This window comes from Moschus berezovskii, chromosome 3, assembly GCF_049115385.1.
Source record: "Moschus berezovskii isolate FMDL1 chromosome 3, NW_MosBer_1.0, whole genome shotgun sequence".
In the NCBI taxonomy this organism is placed as follows: Eukaryota; Metazoa; Chordata; class Mammalia; order Artiodactyla; family Moschidae; genus Moschus; species Moschus berezovskii.
The window spans coordinates 29,653,541-29,676,264 of record NC_142462.1 but is presented as its reverse complement, the minus strand read 5'-3'; the positions used below and the strand labels follow the sequence as shown (position 1 = coordinate 29,676,264).

The window sequence follows — 22,724 nt, the reverse complement described above, 5'->3', positions numbered from 1 at the left end:
TAATGAAAGTCTTAAATTATTAATTTATGATGAGAGATTTAACAATAGGATTTAAATGCAATTGATAAGAACTTTTGATTGTTCTACAGTGCTATTAGCCTATGTGAGGAAAATATGAGTGAAAAGCTCTTGATTTTCACCCTCCTGGGAAAAAGAGTAACCCCATCTGTGGTTTCAACCACTGTCTCCTAGTCATGTCCATTTCATAAAGGAGGTTTTAGGTCCATAGTTCAGTTGGATGCACAGAATTGCAATACATTGCTGAGTTCTCTGAATGGATGTTTATATCCCAGTAAGAATGTGTGCATGTGATCTTACTATTAATAAAATGCATGAGCTGTCTAAAACCATATTGTCTCCCTTGGACCATACTAGATATGTATTAGCTGCTTCTTTTTTTATTAATATATATATTTTATTGAAGTATAGTTGACTTATAATGTGTCAGGTACACAATTCAGTTATACATATGCACATATATTACATTTCAGATGATTTCCACTATAGGTGATTACAAGATATTGACTATAGTTCCCTGTGTTATACAGTAAACCTTTTTTGTTTGTTGTATTTCTATTGTTTTAAATTAGAAATCTAGCATTCTATTCATACCAAGTCAAACAAATGGAATCAAGATGTAATAAAAATTTTAGCTAGGAAAAAATTCATATTTTCTAAAATATATATATTATACATAATACACAAAAGCAAAGGCTTTTTTCTATGCTTGATAAAGGCTTAGAAAGAGCATCAAAAAAAGAAGAGATAGAGAAATTGGAAAACATAAACTAAATGAAATGGAAGCATTGAGTATGAAATAAAAAAAGTGAAACAAGCTAGATTAAAGGTCATCATGTAGTCCAGTTGCTTTTAAACATGGCTACTCATTAGAAACACTATCTGGAGTTTTGGAGAAAAATGTACTAGCTGCTTCTTATTCACTAGTTTCCATGTTGTTTCAGTGACAGCATGCACTGTAGTTTTTTCCCTGACATGTCCCAGTATGATTGATTACATCAGAATGAACTTGACTGACTTAGATGCTGATCCTGCGTATTACAATCTCCTAGGTTGCAACGCAGCTGAAATGGAAATTCATTGGTGGTGATAATTGTTACTAGTCCCTTTCAGACCTGACCTCTCAGGAAACCTACTAGCTCCCCCAAAGGCAGTTTCCATGAGGTTTGTGTCATTAGGCGGCAACTCCCATGGACAGAGGAGCCTGGCGGGCAACATTTCATGGGGTTGCAAAAGAGTCTGACATGATTTAGCGACTAACCAACAACAACCACTTCAGAATAAACAGTTGTTTTTATGAAGCAGGCTCTAGCTTCTGAAGGGCATTTGTTGTGTACTTTGGTTCACAAACACGCCATCCCATACAACCTGCCTTCCTGCCCCAGGCTGTCTGAAGACTGGTGGCAGGTGAGCCTGTCTCTGTATGGGGTCAGCCTAGTGAGCTGCCTCCTTCTATTCCTTGTTCAGTCTTTGTTCTGTATGCAGTTTAGCAGGGAAGCCATTTCAGTTGCAGAGTATAAACAACGTGGAAAGCTGAGGGTAGCCCAAGGGAAAAAGGAGTATGAGGCATGCATACTTATTGCTCTCCATGTGTTTTTTGTCTATCGTGTCCTGTGAGTGTAAGATTTTCTTTTTACATTTCCTGTCAGTAGATGATTCTTGGCCCAAGGCTGAGTTGACTTTTTATAGCTCCCTGGGTATACCTTATCTTTGTACTCAGTACTCTGTACTGGGTTTATGCTAATGTGCATACCCTTTATTTTCAGACAAGTGAGTTGCCTCAATCCCTTAATAAGAAACCTGGGAATTCAGAACCTACATTTTGTAGTGCTGCTGCCTAATGTATATTTTAAATGTCTTTAGAAAGGATATTGGTGCTATTATAATTAGTAGAAGAGATAAACACCCTTCTGTTTTAAGCTATAATTCTCCTTCCAGAATCAAATTCAATCTTTGCCATTAAAAAAAACCACCTTGAAAGTATAATAGAGAAAATACCATCTTAGAAATCCAACTGAACCGAGTTCAAATTCCACGTCTGCCACATACAGGAGGTCTTAGACTAGTTACTTCATCTCTGCTGGTCTCAGTTTGTTCACCTATTAAATGAAGAGAGTGTTGCCTCTGCTTAGTTGTTGAAAGGGTTAAATTCTAAAGTAGATGTAAAATACTTAGCCCTGTGTCTGACAGGTGTTCCACTGATGTTTTGAGGCAGTGGTTGTTGGTCACACTGTAGGGAGCAACAGTCTTTCAATGAAATTTCTGGAGAACATTTAAAAGATAAAACCAAGAATATCTGAGATATCCCAACCATTCCTAGAACCTCAGTTTTCCCAGAGCCTCAGTGTTTCTCATCCAAAAAGTTAGGAGGTATAACACGGGGACTCTAAAGTCTTTTTCCATTGCTCAATTGATTTCCTTCTAAGGTATGAGTGGAGGATAAGTCATGTGATTTGCTTCCCCCACCCCTTGTTGCGATCTAGAATGCTGTTCTGGTGGTAGAGTTAGGGTGTCTGTTGTCCCCCACCCCCCACAATTTCTTAAATGCCAGGACAGTTAGTAAGGAATGGATGTAACATGTTTACCAGTATTTCTGCTTCATTTCTACCCTATTGCTATCAAAACACTTTCAGTCATCTTCCTCCTCTTATCAAACTTGTAGCCAGAACATAGTTTTGAAAACATACCTTGAAATGGAAGAATAAAATGCCTACTATCATTCTGTCATTAACCTGATTTTGACTATGTATTACTTATTGTTGAAATACTTTGTAACTTTTATTTCAACACGTGGCCTCAGTTTTTATGCCCTTGATACTCCGAGAATTGTTCTCACATGGAATGGACCATGTCCAAAAATTTGAGAAAATATTTGCAGAGCTCCTTGTGAGATTAATTAGTTATGTCATAATTAAACAAATCAATTTGAATAACTCCTTGCAGGTTTCTAGTAATTGCACTGAGGAGCAAATCTCATTTCCAAAAAAACACACTGTTTTATATCTGTGAAAATATTTAGAATTTGAGAATGGACCATCTGCCACATCTTATCCTAAATTGCAAGCTTAATGATTTAACTGCTTAAAGTGACTAGGTGATATCTGTCACAGTCAACATGTCACAAATGATCCATTTCTCCCTTAATGTTCTGTAATAAATATACAGAAATTTGAAAATAGGTAAATATTTAGAATATATAAAATGTAATTATACTAATTGCTTCCAAGTGCTTTTTCTACAGATGAGCTGCTAAAACAAGCTTAAGTAATTTGAAAAATAGGCTGGTAACTCTCTTTAATTTGATGATAAGCGCTAACTTTGACATGTAGTAAACATTCTGTATAGGTTACTCTTTCATTTCTTTTTTTTTTTCTAACACCATACACAAAGATAAACTCAAAATGGATGAAAGACCTAAATGTAAGACCAGAAACTATAAAACTCGTAGAGGAAAATATAGGCAGAACCCTCTATGACATAAATCACAGTAAGATCCTCTATGACCCATCTCCTAAGGTAATAAAATAAGGGGAACCCAGGAACAGTGAGCCAGTGATTTCTAGTCCACCTTCACCACCTTCTTAGCCAACCATGTTATTGAAAATGGGCCATCAGTGATCTAGCCCTGCCTCAGGGAGTGGCAGACTGTGCCGGGCCATGCCCCCAATCTCAAATGAAAGAATTTGGGCTTAGTCTTGACTAATCAGGTCACTGTAACTTTTTCACAACTCTTACTCTGAGAAAAAAAACAGCAGTGTAGAGTTCGGAACCCTCCCTGCCACCAGTTCACCCCTCTGATCTGCTCCTTTCTTCAGCCTGTGTGAGACTAAGGGATGGAAGAAGAATTGACTTGGAGCTTGAAGAGGAAGACAGTTGTGGGAATCTTTTTGCTATGGGAGCCTCTTTGTTATACCCTCTCCGTACCAGAGCCTATTGATCTATGCCTTGCTCCTCACTACGTATTTATTTGCAATTTGTAGCACTTATGTGGTACAGTTTTTTTTAGTTTCTTAAACAGAAGTAGGCAAAGAAACTCCAGTGATACTGGCAATATGCCTTAGTCTCCTGTATGGAAATGGTGAGAGGTGAGATGAGTGGTGTTTATATACCTCTTCCCTCTGTGGTGATCATAAGATATAAGAAGCTGGAGAGATTAAACATTGAGCTCTGTGGGGGGGGGGAATAGACAAGTGAAACCTTATTAAACTGAAAAGCTTTTGCATAGCAAAGGAAACTACAAGCAGGTTGAAAAGAAAGAATGAGAGAAAATAATAGTAAATGGAACAACTGACAAAGGATTAATCTCCAAAATATATAAGCAGCTCCGTGTTCTTGCCTGGAGAATCCCAGGGACGGGGGAGCCTGGTGGGCTTCCGTCTATGGGGTCACACAGAGTCGGACACGACTGAAGTGACTTAGCAGCAGCAGCAGCATGCAATGCAATACCACAAAAACAGACAACCCAATCAAAACGCGAGCAGAAGGCCTAAACATCATTTCTCTAAAGAAGACATGCAGATGGTCTTTCATTTCTTTTATAACATTTATTAAATAATTCATGTAAGAGTTAAAAATCAGAGAAAAAGTGGTGTTGGGAACTTCAGGTGATCTTTTTTACTTGTTTAGGGAAAAATAGGGCTTCCCTGGTAGCTCAGCTGGTAAAGAATCCACCTGCAATGCAGGAGACCCCCGTTTGATTCCTGGGTTGGAAAGATCCACTGGAGAGGGATAGGCTACCCATTTCAGTATTCTTCAGCTTCCCTGGTGGCTCAGACAGTAAAGAATCTACCTGCAATGTGGGAGACCTGGGTTTGAACCTTGGGTTGGGAAGATCCCCTGGAGGAGGGCATGGTAACCCATTCCAGTATTCTTGCCTGGAGAATCCCTGTGGACAGAGGAGCCTGGTGGGCTACAGTCATGAGTTTGCAAAGAGTCAGTCATGACTGATGACAAAGCACAAAGACAAATAGAGAAAATTATTTAGGTGCTTGCTACACCTAAAACTTATCTGAAGGTTTGTCTGTTGTGTTTGTTTGTATGCTTGCATCAATGGGAATAGATTTTTTCAGCAGGAGTACATTTAAGGATATTAGTGGAAAATCTGGACATTTGTGTATAAGGACTTAAGAGTGTCTAAGGATTTTAAGTATTTTTTAAAAAAATAGCTAGAGGAAATGATAAATAATATTCTTAAGATCAATAACCAGTAATGCTGAAGAAGCTGACGTTGAACGGTTCTATGAAGACCTGCAAGACCTTCTAGAACTAACACCCAAAAAAGAAGCCCTTTTCATTATAGGGGACTGAAATACAAAAGCAGGAAGTCAGGAAACACCTGGAGCCACAGGCAAATTTGGCTTTGGAGTACAGAATGAAGCAGGGCACAGGCTAAAAGAGTTTTGCCAAGAGAATGCACTGGTCATAGCAAACACCCTCTTCCAACAACAGAAGAGAAGACTCTACACGTGGCCATCACTAGATGGTCAACACCAAAATCAGACTGATTATATTCTTTGCAGCCAAAGATGGAGAAGCTCTATACAGTCAGCAAAAACAAGACTGGGAGGTGGCAAGAATACACAAAAGAACTGTACAAAAAAGATCTTCTCAACACAGATATGATGGTGTGATCACTTACCTAGAGCCAGACATCCTGGAATGTGAAGTCCTGAGGGCCTTAGGAAGCATCACTATGAACAAAGCTAGTGGAGGTGATGGAATTCCAATTGAGCTATTTCAAATCCTAAAAGATGATGCTGTGAAAGTGCTACACTCAATATGCCAGCAAATTTGAAAAACTCAACAGTGGCCACAGGACTGGAAAAGGTCAGTTTTCATTCCAATCCCAAAGAAAGGCAATGCCAAAGAATGTTCAAAATACCTCACAATTGCACTCATCTTCAGTTCAGTCGCTCAGTTGTGTCCGACTCTTTGCGACCCCATGAATCACAGCACGCCAGGCCTCCCTGTCCATCACCAACTCCCGGAGTTCACACAAACTCATGTCCATCGAGTCGGTGATGCCATCCAGCCATCTCATTCTTTTTCATCCCTGTCTCCTCCCACGCCCAATCCCTCCCAGCTTCAGACTCTTTTCCATTGAGTCAACTCTTCTCATGAGGTGACCAAAGTATTGGAGTTTCAGCTTTAGCATGAGTCCTTCCAATGAACACCCAGGACTGATCTCCTTTAGAATGGACTGTTTGGATCTCCTTGCAGTCCAAGGGACTCTCAAGAGTCTTCTCCAACACCACAGTTCAAAAGCATCAATTCTTCGGCGATCTGCTTTCTTCACAGTCCAACTCTCACATCCATACGTGACCACTGGAAAAACTATAGCCTTGACTAGACGGACCTTTGTTGGCGAAGTAATGTCTCTGCTTTTTAATATGCTATCTAGGTTGGTCATAACTTTCCTTCCAAGGAGTAAGCGTCTTTTAATTTCCTGGCTGCAATCAGCATCTGCAGTGATTTTGGAGCCCAAAAAAATAAAGTCTGACACTGTTTCCACACTTTGCTGGAGCAGCTGTGAAGAGATATTCCACGACCAAGGTAAGAGAAACCCAAATAAGACGGTAGGTATTGGGAGGGGGCATTAGAGGGCAGACACACTGACATTATAATCACAAAAACCAGTTGATCTGATCATATGGACAACAACCCTGTCTAAATCAGTGAAACTAAACCATGCCATGTGGGGCCACCCAAGACAGACGGGTATGGTGGAGAGGTCTGACAGAATGTGGTCCACTGGAGAAGGGAATGGCAAACCACTTCAGTATACTTGCACTCATCTTACCCACTAGTAAAGTAATGCTCAAAATTCTCCAAGACAGGCTTCAGCAATATGTGAATTGTGAAATTCCAGATGTTCAAGCTGGTGTTAGAAAAGGCAGAGGCACCAGAGATCAAATTGCCAACATCTGCTGGATCATCAAAAAAGCAAGAGAGTTCCAGAAAAACATCTATTTCTGCTTTATTGATGATTCCAAAGCCTTTGACTGTGTGGATCACAATAAACTGTGGAAAATTCTGGAAAAGATGGGAATACCAGACCACCTGACCTGCCTCTTGAGAAACCTCTATGCAGGTCAAGAAGCAACAGTTAGAAGTGGACATGGAACAACAGATTGGTTTCAAATAGGAAAAGGAGTACGTCAAGGCTGTATATTGTCACCCTGCTTATTTAACTTATATGTAGAGTACATCATGAGAAACACTGGGCTGGAAGAAGCACAAGCTGGAATCAAGATTGCCAGGAGAAATATCAACAACCTCAAATTTGCAGATGACACCACTCTTATGGCAGAAAATGAAGAAGAACTAATGAGCCTCTTGATGAAAGTGAAATAGGAGAGTGAAAATGTTGGCTTGAAGCTCAACATTCAGAAAACTAAGATCATGGCATCTGGTCCCTTCACTTCATGGCAAATAGAGGAGGAAACAGTGGCTGACTTTATTTTTTTGGCTCCAAAATCACTGCAGATAGTGATTGCAGCTATGTAATTAAATTACATGAGCCATGTAATTTTCCTTGGAAGGAAAGTTATGACCAACCTAGACAGCATATTAAAAAGCAGAGACATTACTTTGTCAACAAAGGTCCATCTAGTCAAGGCTATCGTTTTTCCAGTAGTTATGTATGGATGTGAGAGTTGGACTATAAAGAAAGCTGAGTGCTGCACAATTGATGCTTTTGAACTGTGTGTTGGAGAAGATTCTTGAGAGTCCCTTGGACAGCAAGGAGATCCAACCAGTCCATCCTGAAGGAGATCAGTCCTGAGTGTTCATTGGAAGGACTGATGTTGAAGCTGAAACTCCAATACTTTGGCCACCTGATGCAAAGTGCTCGTTCATTTGAAAAGACGCTGATGCTGGGAAAGTTTGAGGGCAGGAGGAGAAGGGGACGACAGAGGATAAGATGGTTGGATGGAATCACTGACTCAATGGACATGAGTTTTAAGTAAACTCTGGGAATTGATGATATCCAGGGAAGCTGACCTGCTGCGGTTCATGGGGTCACAAAGAGTCGGACGCGACTGAGCGACTAAACTGAACTGAAGATCAGTAAGTTAAATTTTTTTTTAAGAAAAATATTTCTAAAGCTAATGGGCTCAATAGGCTTGATTTGAAGAGAAGACTAGGTGTAAATTATTGAAGTAGTCCAATCAAATGATGAAAACTGGGATGGCAAGTAGGATTATAATAGAGCCTGAAGGCAGATTTATAATACATTTCAGATATGTGGTCAAAAGTAATAGATTACATTTAGAATATCAAAAAGAATTATAGTCAACTCAAGCGTTTTCATGATTGTGGAACTGAGATAATTATACCATCACTGTTTATTTTTATACTTGTTTCCCTTTTTTGTCTAATGATTAGCTTATTGATAGACTAGTCAACGGAGCTGATGGTGACAAACTAGTTGTACTAGATATGGATATTGAAAATCAAAATCTGCCTATAATTATATATATATGTGTGTATATATATATATATATATATATGGAATATTTTGTATTTTGGCAATAAATAGGAACTTTTGGCTTTGGCAGTTTACTTGATTTTTCTGAGCCTCAGAAAAATCAGTTTACAGCCTTCCTGTCTATAAACTAGGAGTGATAGTGGCATTTGCTTATGGAGTTATTGTGATGATCGAAGTATAGCATACACATAACATAGTGCAGTTCCTAGAACACAATAACATTTAGATAGTTTCCATTATATACAACAAACACTTTAAGGAAATTCTAATTTTATTTTTCCATTTATGGATAATAGAGCATATTACTGACTATAAAGATTGAAAGGAGAGGTTGAAGGCTTTAAGAAGTAGTTTTGAAAAAAAACAAATACCAGTGAGGATAAACATATAGAAAATGAGAAAAGCACTTGGAACAAAAATTATTGGGTTACATGCCAAATCATGCATGTATATTATGTATCAGATATTGCTCCCTGGTGGCTCAGACAATAAAGAATTGGCCTGCAGTGCAGAAGACATGAGTTCAATCCCAGGGTTGGCAAAATCCCCTGGAGTAGGAAGTGGCAACGCTTTCCAGTATTCTTGCCTGGAGAATCCCATGGACAGAGGAGCTTGGTGGGCTGCAGTCTATAGGGCTGCACAGAACCGAATACTACTGAGCGACTAACACTTTCACTTTTACCTTCATTGTATCTGGACATGTGGAAGAAATAGAAATGGCCAAGATGATCTTTGCTACCAAGAAGTATCAAGCGATTAAATATATTTTACAAATTGCTGGCAAAATATACTTTAACTAGGGAATCTTCCCTGTAGCTCAGATGGTAAAGAATCTCCCTGCAATGCAGGAGACCTGGGTTCAGTCCCTGGATCAGGAAGATCCTCTGGAGAAGGGAACGACCATCTACTCCGGAAATCTCGCCTGGAGCATCCCATGAACAGAGGAGCTTGGCGGGTCACAGTCCATAGGGTTACAGAGTCGGACATGACTGAGAGACTAACACTAATCTACTAAGGAATTCTTAAGTCCTGAAAATAATCAGTGACTTCCCTGACCCCCTGTATACTCTCAATCCCTCACTCTCACATGCTAGCTGAGCGTTTCCTGATCTGTCTTCTTCACTTTCTCATCTTGATGTTTCTCCCTATAATAACCCCGACATATCTGGGCCTTGATGGATTAGAAAGAAGAGAATTTTTAGGATAATATGTATTTGAAATCATTCCAAATTTTTTGTTATATTGTTATCAATAGTCTTGTTGATTTTGTTTCATTTTAATTTGCTACAATATTACATATATATCCATATGCTATCATACCTAATCTAATTTGAGATTTATTAAGACAGTATATCCCTGGTCAAAAACTTTTTGCATTTGTTCTATTTCACAGATTCTTACCATCCTACCTGAATCAGTTTTCTTTCTTGCTAAATGTCATACAAAGAGGTATTGAGTGAAATTGTGCTTCTTTCTCTTTGTTTTTGCTATTCCAGCGTCCATACTTCACATACATCATGATAACCTGCAATGTAAAAGAATTATGTTAAGCACTATGTTGTGCAGAGTTGTGTTGGATCTTATAGTCTAGCAGGGAACAAGAGATACTTGTAATTCTGCCTGTACACATACCTGCATTAAGAGGCTCATTTGGGAATTTTTAAAAAATTAAGTAATTTTTTTCAATGAAGGATAATTGCTTTTCAGAATTTTGTTATTTTCTGTCAAACATCACCGTGAATCAGCTGTAGGTGCACATGTCTCTTCCCTTTTGACCCTCCTTCTCATCTCCCTCCATGAAGATGCAAGAATGCAATCCTTAAAAACTGACGTCATTAATGAAAATTGTAGATGCAAAGTCATTCACAAAGTCTTTATTCTGTTTTATTTTTCGAGGAGAAATGACTTTTAGAGCATTTGGTGTGTGGTTCAGTATGAACTCACACCAGTAGGCAAGACAGTGTCCTACGAGATGAAGGTGGAATCTGTTTTTAAAAAATGGTACAAATGAACTTGTCCACAGAACAGAAATCGAGTCACAGATGTAGAAAACAAATTCATGGTTAAGGGGGTTAGCAGAGGAGGGGTAAATTGGAAGGCTGGGGTTGACATGTGTTTTCATATATATATACTATGTATAAAAGAGATAACCAATGAGAACTGCTGTATAGCATAGAGAACTCTACTCAGTACTCTGCAATGGTCTATATGGGAAAAGAATCTACAAAGAGTGTTTATATGTATATGGATAACTGATTCACTTTGCTATACACCTGAAACTCACACAACTTTGTAAATCAGCTATACTCCAGTAAAAATTTTTAAAAGAGTAGATTTCAGCTGAAGTACAAAATTTAGTTGGATTCAGACTCTTGATCACAAGACATACTGAAAATCACAATAAAAGTAACCTGCTTAAAATTTTTCTAGTCTATTATGTGCATTTCATAATTACTAAAATAATTTGGAGTATCATTGTTTGTTATTCTTGACATTTGCCATCTCTTACTGAAAAACACATGTCTATTTTTCTCTGTGTGACTTAATAGATGTTAATTTCAGGTTAAGACTGGTACAATTAATAAATTATGCACTTCTGAGGTCGTGAAGATAATTCCATTTGCCAAAACTGAGTTTGAAATATCCAGTGTGAAATTCATACTTGCACTCTTTCTCTTTAGTGGAAGTTTCTCCATGGCGGTGTAGGAGACTATCAAGGAGTGCTCTGAAATCTGAAGTGATGTACAGTCTATTGCAGAATCAATTTCAGTACAAGATAAGCATAAGCAATGAGACATTTAAAACGTAGATTTTCTTTTCTGAAAATATTTTAATATCAAAATTATGTATTTGGAATCTCAGAAAGTTAGCCAAACTACATATTAATATATATGTTTTGGTTTAGTAACCTTTATATCAGTGTTTGATTTAACATAATTAGTTAATGATATGAATTAGTTATAAATTTACATATAATGATACAAACTAGGAAAATTGATATGGAAATGGTGAAAGAAAGCCTCTGACTAACTTAAATTACTGTCTACCTCATTTGAGTTCTTTTGCTCGGTAGCCAGCAGTATTGTACACATAGTAGGCACTCAGTCAACACTTATTGATAAATGAATTGAAGTCATTTCTTTCTTAAAGGTTTTAGCTACTTAATCTTTGATACTTCAGTGATTCATTTTTGTCTTTTAAAGATCACCTATTAATCATCTATGTATGCAAGCTCATTAGCAATTGTGAAAATTGGACTTTTTGTCTGATATAAATGTTATAAGATCCTGTTATATAAAATGATCCTATTATTATTATTCTTACTATCCTATTGTGATCATTAAAGTGTTAGTTGCTCAGTCATGTCCAACTCTTTGTGACCCCATGGAGTGTAACCCACCAAGCTCCTCTGTCCATGGAATTCTCCAGGCAAGAATACTGGAATGGGTAGCCATTACCTTCTCCAGAGGCTCTTCCAGACCCAGGGATGGAACCTGGATCTCCTGCATCGCAGGTGGATTCTTTACCATCTGAGCCACCAGGGAAGCCCTATTATGATGATATGATCCTGTTAAAATATGTTAGATCACATGATTTCCTGCTGCAACCCTCCAATAGCTGTTCCTCTCACTTGACTTTAAAGCCATAATGGTTTATTTTTAAAATTTATTTATTTTTATTTACTTATTTATTTGTCTATGCCAGGCTTAGTTGTGGCTTGTGTAATCTTAGTTCCGTGACCAGGGTTTGAACATGGGCCCTCTCATTGGGAATGTAGAGTCCTAACCACTGGACCACCAGGAAAGTCCCACCATAGCACTGTATTGATGGTCTAAAAGATTTTTTGCAGAGTCTGCCCCCATATATACACCACTAAAGATCCTGTCATTTACCTCCTCTCTATAATTCTAGTCCTTCCTCAATCCTGCTCTAGTCTCTTGCTTTTCTTCACTACCCCTTATAGAAAATCCTCTAAAACAAGAATATCTTAATGCCTCAGTACATTTGCACCACCTATTTTTATCTCTCTGGAATGTTTTTTCTCCAAATATGGGTGAAGCTTGCTCCCTCATTTCACTTCAGTCTTTATTCAAAGAACAGATTCTCATTTCCTAATCATCAGATTTAAAACTACAAGCACCACCCCCAACATACAAATATCTTCCTTCTTTATTTCTTATACAACATTTAATTGGGCTCCCTGTTGGTAGTGCTAGTGGTGAAGAATCCACCTGCAATGCAGGAAAAGCAGGAGACGTGGGTTTGATCCATGGATGGGGAAGATCCCCTGGAGAGCGGGCAGTGACAACTCCAATATTCTTACCTGGAGAATCCCACGGACAGAGAAGCACAGTGAGCTACAGTCCATAGGGTCACAAAGAGTTAGATATGACTTAGCACATATGTACACATGACTTAATACCTACAGACACTATCAGTTCAGTTGCTCAGTTGTGTCCGACTCTTTGCGACCCCATGAATCACAGCACGTCAGGCCTCCCTGTCCATCACCAACTCCCAGAGTTCACTCAAACTCATGTCCATCGAATCGGTGATGCCATCCAGCCATCTCATTCTCTGTCGTCCCCGTCTCCTCCCGCCCCCAATCCCTCCCAGCATCAGAGTATTTTCCAGTGAGTCAACTCTTTTCATGAGGTGGCCAAAGTATTGGAGTTTCAGCTTTAGCATGAGTCCTTCCAATGAACACCCAGGACTGATCTCCTTTAGGATGGACTGGTTGGATCTCCTTGCAGTCCAAGGGACTCTCAAGAATCTTCTCCAGCACCACAGTTCAAAAGCATCAATTCCTCGGCGATCAGCTTTCTTCACAGTCCAACTCTCACATCCATACATGACCACTGGAAAAACCATAGCCTTGACTAGATGGACCTATACATTTAAGCTATTTATTATTTTTTTTTTATTCCCTTTATTAGAAGATAAGCCCGCTGATGGAAGGATTTTGCGTGTATCAGTAACATCTTTATCCCATGACCTAGAACAGAGCCGAGTACAAAGTGGATATATGCATACTGTACATTTGCTGAATATGAGAAAATCTTTATCCTGAAACTGCCAAAATAAATTAATGATAGAGTGACGACATTTATTTTCATTCACTTTGAATCTACTTGGATGAATACTAGAGTTATTTCTTTAGTATTAGCAGGAATTTAAACATCAAGAATCCAGATGGTCAGATAGAATAATGAAAGGCACATAGAAATGTGTTTTGAATTTATGCCAACTTGGCAGCAAGCTCTGAGCAGCTTCCCGAGTTTGTATTCTTTAGAGATTCTATCTCCCTAAATAGTCTGTGGCCGCTCCTTCAAGTAAAAAAAAAAAAAAATGAAAAAAACAGTTTTCAAAATCTTAAATATAATTTGGATTGTGTGTCTCTGAGCTTCCAGCCAAAATGATTTTTGAGAACTCATTTAGTTGTTTGATCCTACTTTTTGCATTAGTGTTTCTATTGCTATGCATATAAATGATTTCATTCTATTTAAAGGTCACGATCTTCAGATCTTCAGAAACCAATACTAATGCTGCTACATGACAGCAGTAGAAAATAAGAGAAAAAATAAAAAAATAAGAAAAAATTTGGAAACATTCTGCTAAATCGTGAGCTAAGAAAAATGTACAGATTGAGGATAGTATCAATGTATGGAAGTGTTAATATTCTGGAAAACACAGAATTTTAGAGAAGATTGGAAAATCTTTTGCTAATGAGAAGTAAATGACTTAACCAGGAAAGGCATTGAAGATTAATTCCTCAATGAACATGAAACACTGAAGCAGCTGCCTTTTGGCTTTGAAGAAGATTGGGTTTTACCACACTGTAAGCTGTGTGTGAGAAAGGAAGTTGGCTCCTACCAACACTGTAAAGAAGCTAGAGGAAGAAGTTGACATCATCACTGAAACTTCAGTCATAAATAGGATGACATCATCTTGTGGAAATCATTTAAGAACTAAGGAAATTTTTATTCTATTCTTATGTCTATGAAAGGCTTTTAGTTATTTTAACGTAAGTTAATCTCTTTAAAGGCTTGCTTTCTGAAGGCAATCATTTGCCAATGTTGCCTGACCCAGAACAATTACAGCACAATATCTAAGACACAAAAACTCTGGGTTAAATTTGGAAAAATGCAATGAATTTTCTAATTTTCTGAATCAATAGACTAGGGCAAATTAAGGTTATAAAAGTCTAATTTCAAATCAGTACTTCTTTTTATTTATTCGCTTTCCTTTTTTAAACTATTTTATTTCTTTTACATCCTTTGTGCCCAAGGGTACATTAAGTGCTTTACATCAATTTATTATTATGTTTAGGCAGCACTGCTGAATGGGTCATCTTATATGGAGGAAATTAAGGTATTGAGGTGTCAGATAATAAAACTAAGCTATTTTTTTGCTTGCTGAGCAAGGGAGAGCTACAACACTGGAGCAAGTTCAAAAAGTTTTCCTGAGACCTGGAAAAAAAAAAAAGTATCAAGGAGAAATGTATTCCTTATTAAGAGGGATGTCATACATTAAGTTCATTTTTTTTTTTTTTTCCTTTGGACTGGCTATTTTCCTGGTTTTCATCATTAAATCACAGGCACCGATTTCAAGGATGTTCTATATGGGTGATGTAGGGCTCTATAAAGGGCATAAACACACTTGGGATGAGGCAGAGTTTTCCTTAAAAGAGGAAACTCTGGGGCACGCCTTGCCCCAGATCACTCAGGTGGTGAGTGGAGGTATTGGAATATGAAACAAAATTGTTTTATTCTGAAGTCCTGGTTGTTGTTTTTGTTGGTTGGCTGTTGTTTTCCTGTGTTAAACCCTTGACTTGAAAGACTTCTGTTTTAAAATATGATCTTACTGTAAAGGAAGACCCAGAGGAAAAAATTCAGTAATTATAGTCGTTTGTTCACATTTAATTATCAGATTTCTCAAAAGCAAAAACAAAGGAAAAGCAAATAAACAAACAAAAATGCCCAACAACAAAGAAAAGTGGACCATGTAATGATCTATTAAATGCAAATGGAAACATTTATGTTAATGTGGTTTAAGGTTGATTCTTCCAATATTGTTGGGAATTTTTCCTAACAAACTAAGAGATTGTTATTACAGATGAAGAACTTGAGTCACAGAGAGATTAATAAATTGCCCACTGTCACACAGCTGGATAGCGTTGGGCCAAGAGTTGATCCAAGGAGTCTGACTTTAAGACCATGCTTCTATCATCTGTTATGTTTCCAAACATAATGCTGACTACCAAAAGGTACAGAGAGAAGAGATACTATAAGTAACTTTGATTTTAATCATGATGCTTGTGAATGTTTATCACACAAATTTCCTATAACTTTTTGAGTTAACTCCTGATTCCCTTCTTCACTCATTGTAGCAAATGCTTTCTGAAAGTACCTCAGCTGATTGATGCTATTCTTTATATATTCATGTTATTCATAGGTTTAATTTTGTGGTTCAGTCTACTTGTCCATGAGTCACAAAGAGTCTGACACAACTGAGAGACTGAACTGAACTACTAGTAGAATTTGTAATATTCTGTGGTGGTGATGATTCATTGAACATGGAAAAAAATGAAGTCTTTTTACCACCACCAATATATAACCAACTATATATATATATATATATATATATATATATATATAGGAGAAGGAAATGGCAACCCACTCCAGTGTTGTTGCCTGGAGCATTGCATGAGCAGAGGAGGCTGGCAGGCTACAGTCCATGGGATTGCACAAGTCAGACATAACTTAGCAACTAAACCACCACCGCCACATATATATATATATATACACACACACATAGACACATATATATGTATAAATATTTGAAGTGCCCTACTGAGAATGAATAAGCAAAACAAGACTTAATTAAAAATGTCAGATTAGGTTGCTGACAGGATCTTAGAACCATTAATAAACAAAATAAGTTTTTTTATACTGGCTTTTACACTGGCTCAGTACAAAAGCATACATGGTATATATTGTTAAATGTTATGTGATCTAATCTGTAAAAATTTACTTTCTTATATTGATATGCTTATATGTCTTATTCCATTTTAGGTTTATTCAAAACAGTATAGTGATAAAATTGGTCATTCTCTACCACTGTATCCCAGTATTTTTACATAAGAAAAAATAAGCTTTTTGTATCCAAAATTTGGAGTTTATAGAATTAAGTTTATTCTCATCTGCCAGGAGTTTGAAAAAAATTGGGAGTATATTTTCTGCCAAGTTTTGTTTTTGCCTTATTTTTAGTTTCATCTCCATTATATTGACCTAATTGGTAAGGGAAAAAAAAAAAGTACCTTTCAAGGGCTTCCTGTGAGGCCTATAGCACTTGCAGTCCTTTGATCTGGACAGATGTGGCTTCATTTCAGTTTCTTCTCTGTAGGTCTCCTAGTCCCTTCAAATGGCCAACACAACTCCAGGGGTCTTCTCTTCCATGAATTCTACATCTATTTCCCAGGCAATGTTTATGCCCTAGTGTCCCTGCAGTTACAAGGAGAGTTGGCCAAGCCCAATGCAATACCATTGTCCTGTCTTGGCCCTAAAGTACCTGCACCCTTGTTCTCAGTTTCTCAGGCAGGAGTCAGACCTTGGGCCACTGTTCTCATCTGCTTGGAGAAAGCAAGCTGTCTCAGTAGGTCCTGTGAAATTCTCCCGTGAACTTGAGAATAGAAGGTAGCTCCCATCACCATTTCCCCAAGTGGACATGGAGATTCTCAGTGTAGCAATGGTTCTTTGCATGCAAATGTCAGCTCTTTTATAGCGCTGCACTGAGTAAGAGTGGGCAAAGATCTTGAAGTAGATTTCTTTGACAATTGCCTAGGAAGATTTAGAATTTCACTTTAGGATTTTATATCTATTGGTCTTGGTGTTACGGTAACACTTTCATGTTAACCACTTTCTCTAGTGGTTGAAAACAGTGTTTATTATTAGAGACAAAGAAAGGAGACAGGAGGGGTAACTTTCTGTATCATGCTGTGTTCTTGATTCTGCATCAGCACCTTCACATAGTTGTCTGACTTAAACATCATAACTCCATGGAATTGTGAATATTCTCCCCAATTTACAGAGGAGGAAATTAACTCTCAAAGAGTAAAGTTTTTAAGGCCACACAGACACTGTGGAAATAGGGATGCCTGGCTGGAAAGCTCCTGTCTTTCTTGCTCCATTGCTGCAGGTAAGACATCTAAATCTAATTACCAGTGTCAGTGTAGGACTGCCTGGTTTATTTCTCAAAGAGTTACCTTCCTTTTGTAGACTTGGATGTAAGAATGTCTGAGGTCGTTTCTCCTGCTAATGCTCTTGAACATTGCAAGCAATCTTAACATTGGCTGAGTCTTAAAATATATATTGAAATTTTTTTTTCCAGACAATAGACTTTGAAGGTTTCAAGCTATTTATGAAGACGTTCCTGGAAGCCGAGCTTCCTGATGATTTCACAACACACCTTTTCATGTCATTTAGCAACAAGTTTCCTCATTCTAGTCCAATGGTAAAAAGTAAGCCTGCTCTCCTCTCAAGTGGTAAGTCTAAGTATTTACTAAAAATGTATATATTGCAAAAACCTCAAAGGGAGATGTCAGTTTGAGTTCTCTGTAAGATGAGATGATTTGCTTAGAAATTACCTTTGTTGCAGGATTTATCTTTTCATACTAAGATTGTGCAACTAAACATTAGAGAAAATATACTTTATCATTATTCATCACTTGTCATTACAGTGTCTTAGAAGTCTATGTTTTAGGTAATAATTTTAAGAGATACTTCCATAAAATTTAAGAAAGTGCTCTTTTAAATGACTGGAATATATATAATATCATATATCATAATAGTCACAAGGCAGTTATGTCTAGAAAACATAGTATTTAACATCACTTGTTCAAATTACCAGTATTCTTTCACATTGTTAGATTTGTAACCTCAGAGCATTAATTTTTCCTCTTAGATACTTAATTCAATTTTGTCACCATAGAGACGGTTGGTTCTCTTATTAGGTGTAGGTTTTAATGCATTACTACCTGTCACTAAGTGTGTCAGTCTCCACAGTCAGGAAAACAGAAATCTCACTATGTTACTTTAGGGAATGTGAAATAGGAAATGGGTAAAACAGTGTTGGAGAGTTTGAAAAGCAACGATGAACACTGAGGCATGCGGACGTACAACCGCAGGAAGCACATGCCTCCCCCAGGTTGGAGTCATCAAAACCCAGAAGCTAGGAAGGAGGACCTGTTGGAGCCGGAAGGCAGAGTTTGAAGGTGGGGGATTTTGCCTGGCAGATGGTGACCATCAGACACCGGTGCAGAGGATCCTTCCCGACAGGCTCTGGTAGCTCAGGAACTCAGGGAGGAGCCCACAGCCCTGGAAGTCAGACCTCTTTCAAAATCACCATGGTCTCTGCAGGACTGAATGGCAGGCTGTAAGCTGGAGACTAGAGGCCAGTTGCTTTGGAAGCAGGTTCTGTGAGAGTGAGATGCTGGAGAGATCTAAGAGGAAGTGCGGGTAGAATGGCAGGAACCAAGCCCTTCTCTGTCCTCCCTTCTCAGGTCTCTCTAATGCCCTCTCTGAACCCAGCCAGTTTCCATCAGTCAATGGAGAAATGTAATCTTCAGCAATATGTCTCAAACTCTGATCTAGGACTCTTTAAGGCTCCTGAAAAATCCTTAAAGACCCCCAAATGATTTTGTTTGTATGTGTGATATTTATTTCTATTTATCATATTAAAGATGACACATTCTATAAATGATAATGATCAACCCCCTGTTGTTCAGTTACTGAGTCGTGTTTGACTCTTTGAGACCCCATGGATTGCAGCACGCCAGGCTTCCTTGACCTTCACCATCTTCTGGAGATTGCTCAAACTCATGTCCATTGCAATGGTGATGGGTCCATTGAAACCATTTCATTATCTATTGTACCCTTCTCTTCCTGCCTTCAATGTTTCCCAGCATCAGGGTTTTTTCCAGTGAGTCAGTTCCTCACATCAGGTGGCTAAAGTACTGGAGTTTCAGTTTCAGCATCAGTCCTTCCAATGAACACCCAGGACTGATCTCCTTAAGGATGGACTGGTTGGATCTCCTTGCAGTCCAAGGGACTCTCAAGAGTCTTCTCCAACACCACAGTTCAAAGGCATCAGTTCTTAGGTGCTCAGCTTTCTTTATAGTCCACCTCTCACATCCATACATGACTACTGGAAAAACTATAGCTTTGACTAGATGGACCTTTCTTGGCAAAGTAATGTCGCTGCTTTTAACATGCTGTCTAGTTTTGTCATAGCTTTTCTTCCAAGGAGCAAGCGTGTTTTAATTTCATGGCTACAGTCATATTCTAAGTGATTTTTTAGCCAAAAAATAGAGTCTTTCACTGTTTTCACTATTTCCCCATAGATTTGCCATGAAGGGACGGGACCAGATGCCATGATCTTAGTTTTTTGAATGTTGAGTTTTAAGCCAGCTTTTCCACTCTCCTCTTTGATCTTCATCAAGAGGCTCTTTATTCTTCTTTGCTTTCTGCCATAAGGGTGGTGTCATCTGCATATCTGAGGTTATTGCTATTTCTCTCGACATTCTTGATTCCAGCTTGTGCTTCATCCAACCAGGCATTTTTCATGATGTACTCTGCATATAAGTTAAATAAGCAGGGTGACAATATACAGCCTTGATGTCCCCAGTTTGGAACCTGTCTGTTGTTCCATGTTTGGTTCTAATTGTTGCTTCTTTACCTGCATACAGGTTTCTCAGAAGGCAGGTAAGATCATCTGGTATCTCCATCTTTTCAAGAATTTTCCACAGTTTGTTGTGATCCACATAGTCAAAGGCTTTAGCATAGTCAATGATGCAGAAGTAGATGTTTTTCTGGAATTCTCTTGCTTTTTCTATGGTCCAGTGGATGTTGGCAATTTGATCTCTGGATCTTCTGCCTTTTCTAAATCCAGCTTGAACATCTGAAAGTTCTCAGCTGATGTACTGTTGAAGCCTAGCTTGAAGAATTTTGAATACTCAAAATTCTTTGCTGACGCATGAGATGAGTGCAATTGTGTAGTAGTTTGACATTCTTTGGCATTGCCTTTCTTTGAAATTGGAATGAAAACCAACCTTTTCCAGTCCTGTGGTCACTGCTGAGTTTTCCAAATTGTTGGCATATTGAGTGCAGCACTTTCACAGCATCATCTTTTAGAATTTGAAATAGCTCAACTGGAATTCCATCACCTCTACTTGCTTTGTTTGTAGTGATGCTTCCTAAGGCATACTTCACTTTGCACCCCAGGATGTCTGGCTCTAGGTGAGTGATCACACCATCTTGGTTATCAGGATCATTAAGATCTCTTTTGTATAGCTTCTGCTTTTGTTAGGTCCATATTGTTTCTGTCCTTTATTGTGCCTGTTTTTGCATGAAATATTCCCTTGGATAAACTCCTTAGATGTTGACAAAAATATTATCTTTATGAAAAATGATTATTTTCAAACTAAATAATGAGAAGGTGTACATCATATTACTGTTACAAATGACTAATGTCCAGCTACACAGAAGAAAGCTGAGTAACTACATTTGCTTCTGTGTTGACATATATGTCATGTAACCCCTTGAAAACTCCACTATACCCTCATGAGAAAATGAGAGTGAAAAAAATAAATGATAGCTTATACCATTTTGACCTTACCAATCCCCTGAGAGAGACTCATCTATCCTTTGGGAGCCACAGTTCTAGAGACTTCCTGCCCTGGCATTACAATGTAGAATATCAAAGTGTGGGTTAAGGAGTGAGGGGAATTTTACTAGCTAGCACTCTAATAAGTAAAAAGTTTAAAACGTGTAATTAAGAAATAGGTGATTGAGTCATAAACCAAAATTGGGCAATGTGATGAAGAGTTCACACTGTTAAGTCTTATGCTGTACTCCTTCCCTTTCTGTTAAAGAAGTCGTATATTTTTCCTTGGGTAATTATGTTGTTCCCTGCTTTTTAAAACAGATATACACCTTTCATATGTGATATTTTGATCCCTTCAAATTATTAAACAATTAATATGCTTATGGCCTTTACCCATCGAATGTTTTAGTTCCTCAAATAATTCCCCATATCTCATGAATTGAGAGGACTCCCCACCCTTGCTGGCTGTCTGAGTGAAATTCATTTAGTTTAATCTGATGTATGGTTTCAGTTTACCAGTGTTCTGTGCTGAATATTTTTAAATGGTACAGATTCTTATTTGGATCTAGAGATGAAAAGTTCTGTATTCTCTGTTTCATTCTATAAATGGTTTGCACATTCAGACATAGCAAAGTTGTCCCTTATTTAAATTTACATGAGCAAGCAATACTGTCCTTGGGTTTTGAAAAAGAAGCGGGAACATTTTTTGATATGTTCTCTCTCTGAGTCAACAGATTCAGACTAATTGTGTCAGACTTGGAAGAAAGAGACAAGTTGAATTATTTTGGTCGTTTCATAAGACATTCAAGTCTGAAACCCTCTTTTCTTAAGATAGTATATAGTAAGTACTACATGTAAGATGCAAAATTTACAAGGAGTAGAGATCAAATGGGGTTTCAAAATGGGGAAAAAATAAGGACTAACAGCTTGTACTTCATTTGGGATAATCACACATTCTGCAAAGACCTACTTGAAAGGAATTATAAGGTAGGCTATGTAACTGTCATATCACAAGAATAAATTAAACCATGATGCCTTTTCAAAGCATGGCCTCCAATTTTAAAACTTAGGTGCATAATGGCCTTGGTAGCACTCTTTCTCATCCTATGTACTTTTCAGGATTACCTTCGATAGTCTTTTTTTTTGGGGGGGGTAAATAAAGAACACTGGATAATAAAATTTTCAAGATCTGTGGTAACCTTGACTCAGAAAACATATATGTATATATATATATATATATATATAAAATTCCTTGAGACTTACAATAATCTGTTATCTACATAAGATATATTTATGTTTGAAAAAAATCACAAATTATTATTGAATAATGAGGTGCTATAATCTGCTTTGTTGATCGCTCTGAGAGAGTTCATCTGTTTCATCACCACATTACCATCAGGAATATGATAGCTGTTCTTGATTATATATAGACTGGATAATAAGGGCTTTTTAATAAGAAGACATACATTTTAAAAGGAAAAACTATTATTCTTGTTAATGAACAATGATCATGTATTGGGTAAAAGTAAAATATTTAGTTTTTATAGAATAAAGT

The 22,724-nt window shown here is 37.8% G+C and overlaps 1 protein-coding gene across 1 annotated transcript in view; it reads left to right on the top strand.

Moving 5' to 3' along the window:
* The window catches only part of DGKB (diacylglycerol kinase beta), an 898,781-nt gene that overhangs the window by 193,221 nt on the left and 682,836 nt on the right, over positions 1 to 22,724 (top strand). The window contains exon 5 of the mRNA XM_088833532.1: positions 17,897 to 18,050. Within this exon, the coding sequence (XP_088689658.1) occupies positions 17,897 to 18,050 (154 nt within the window). The remainder of the gene's footprint in view (positions 1 to 17,896; positions 18,051 to 22,724) is intronic.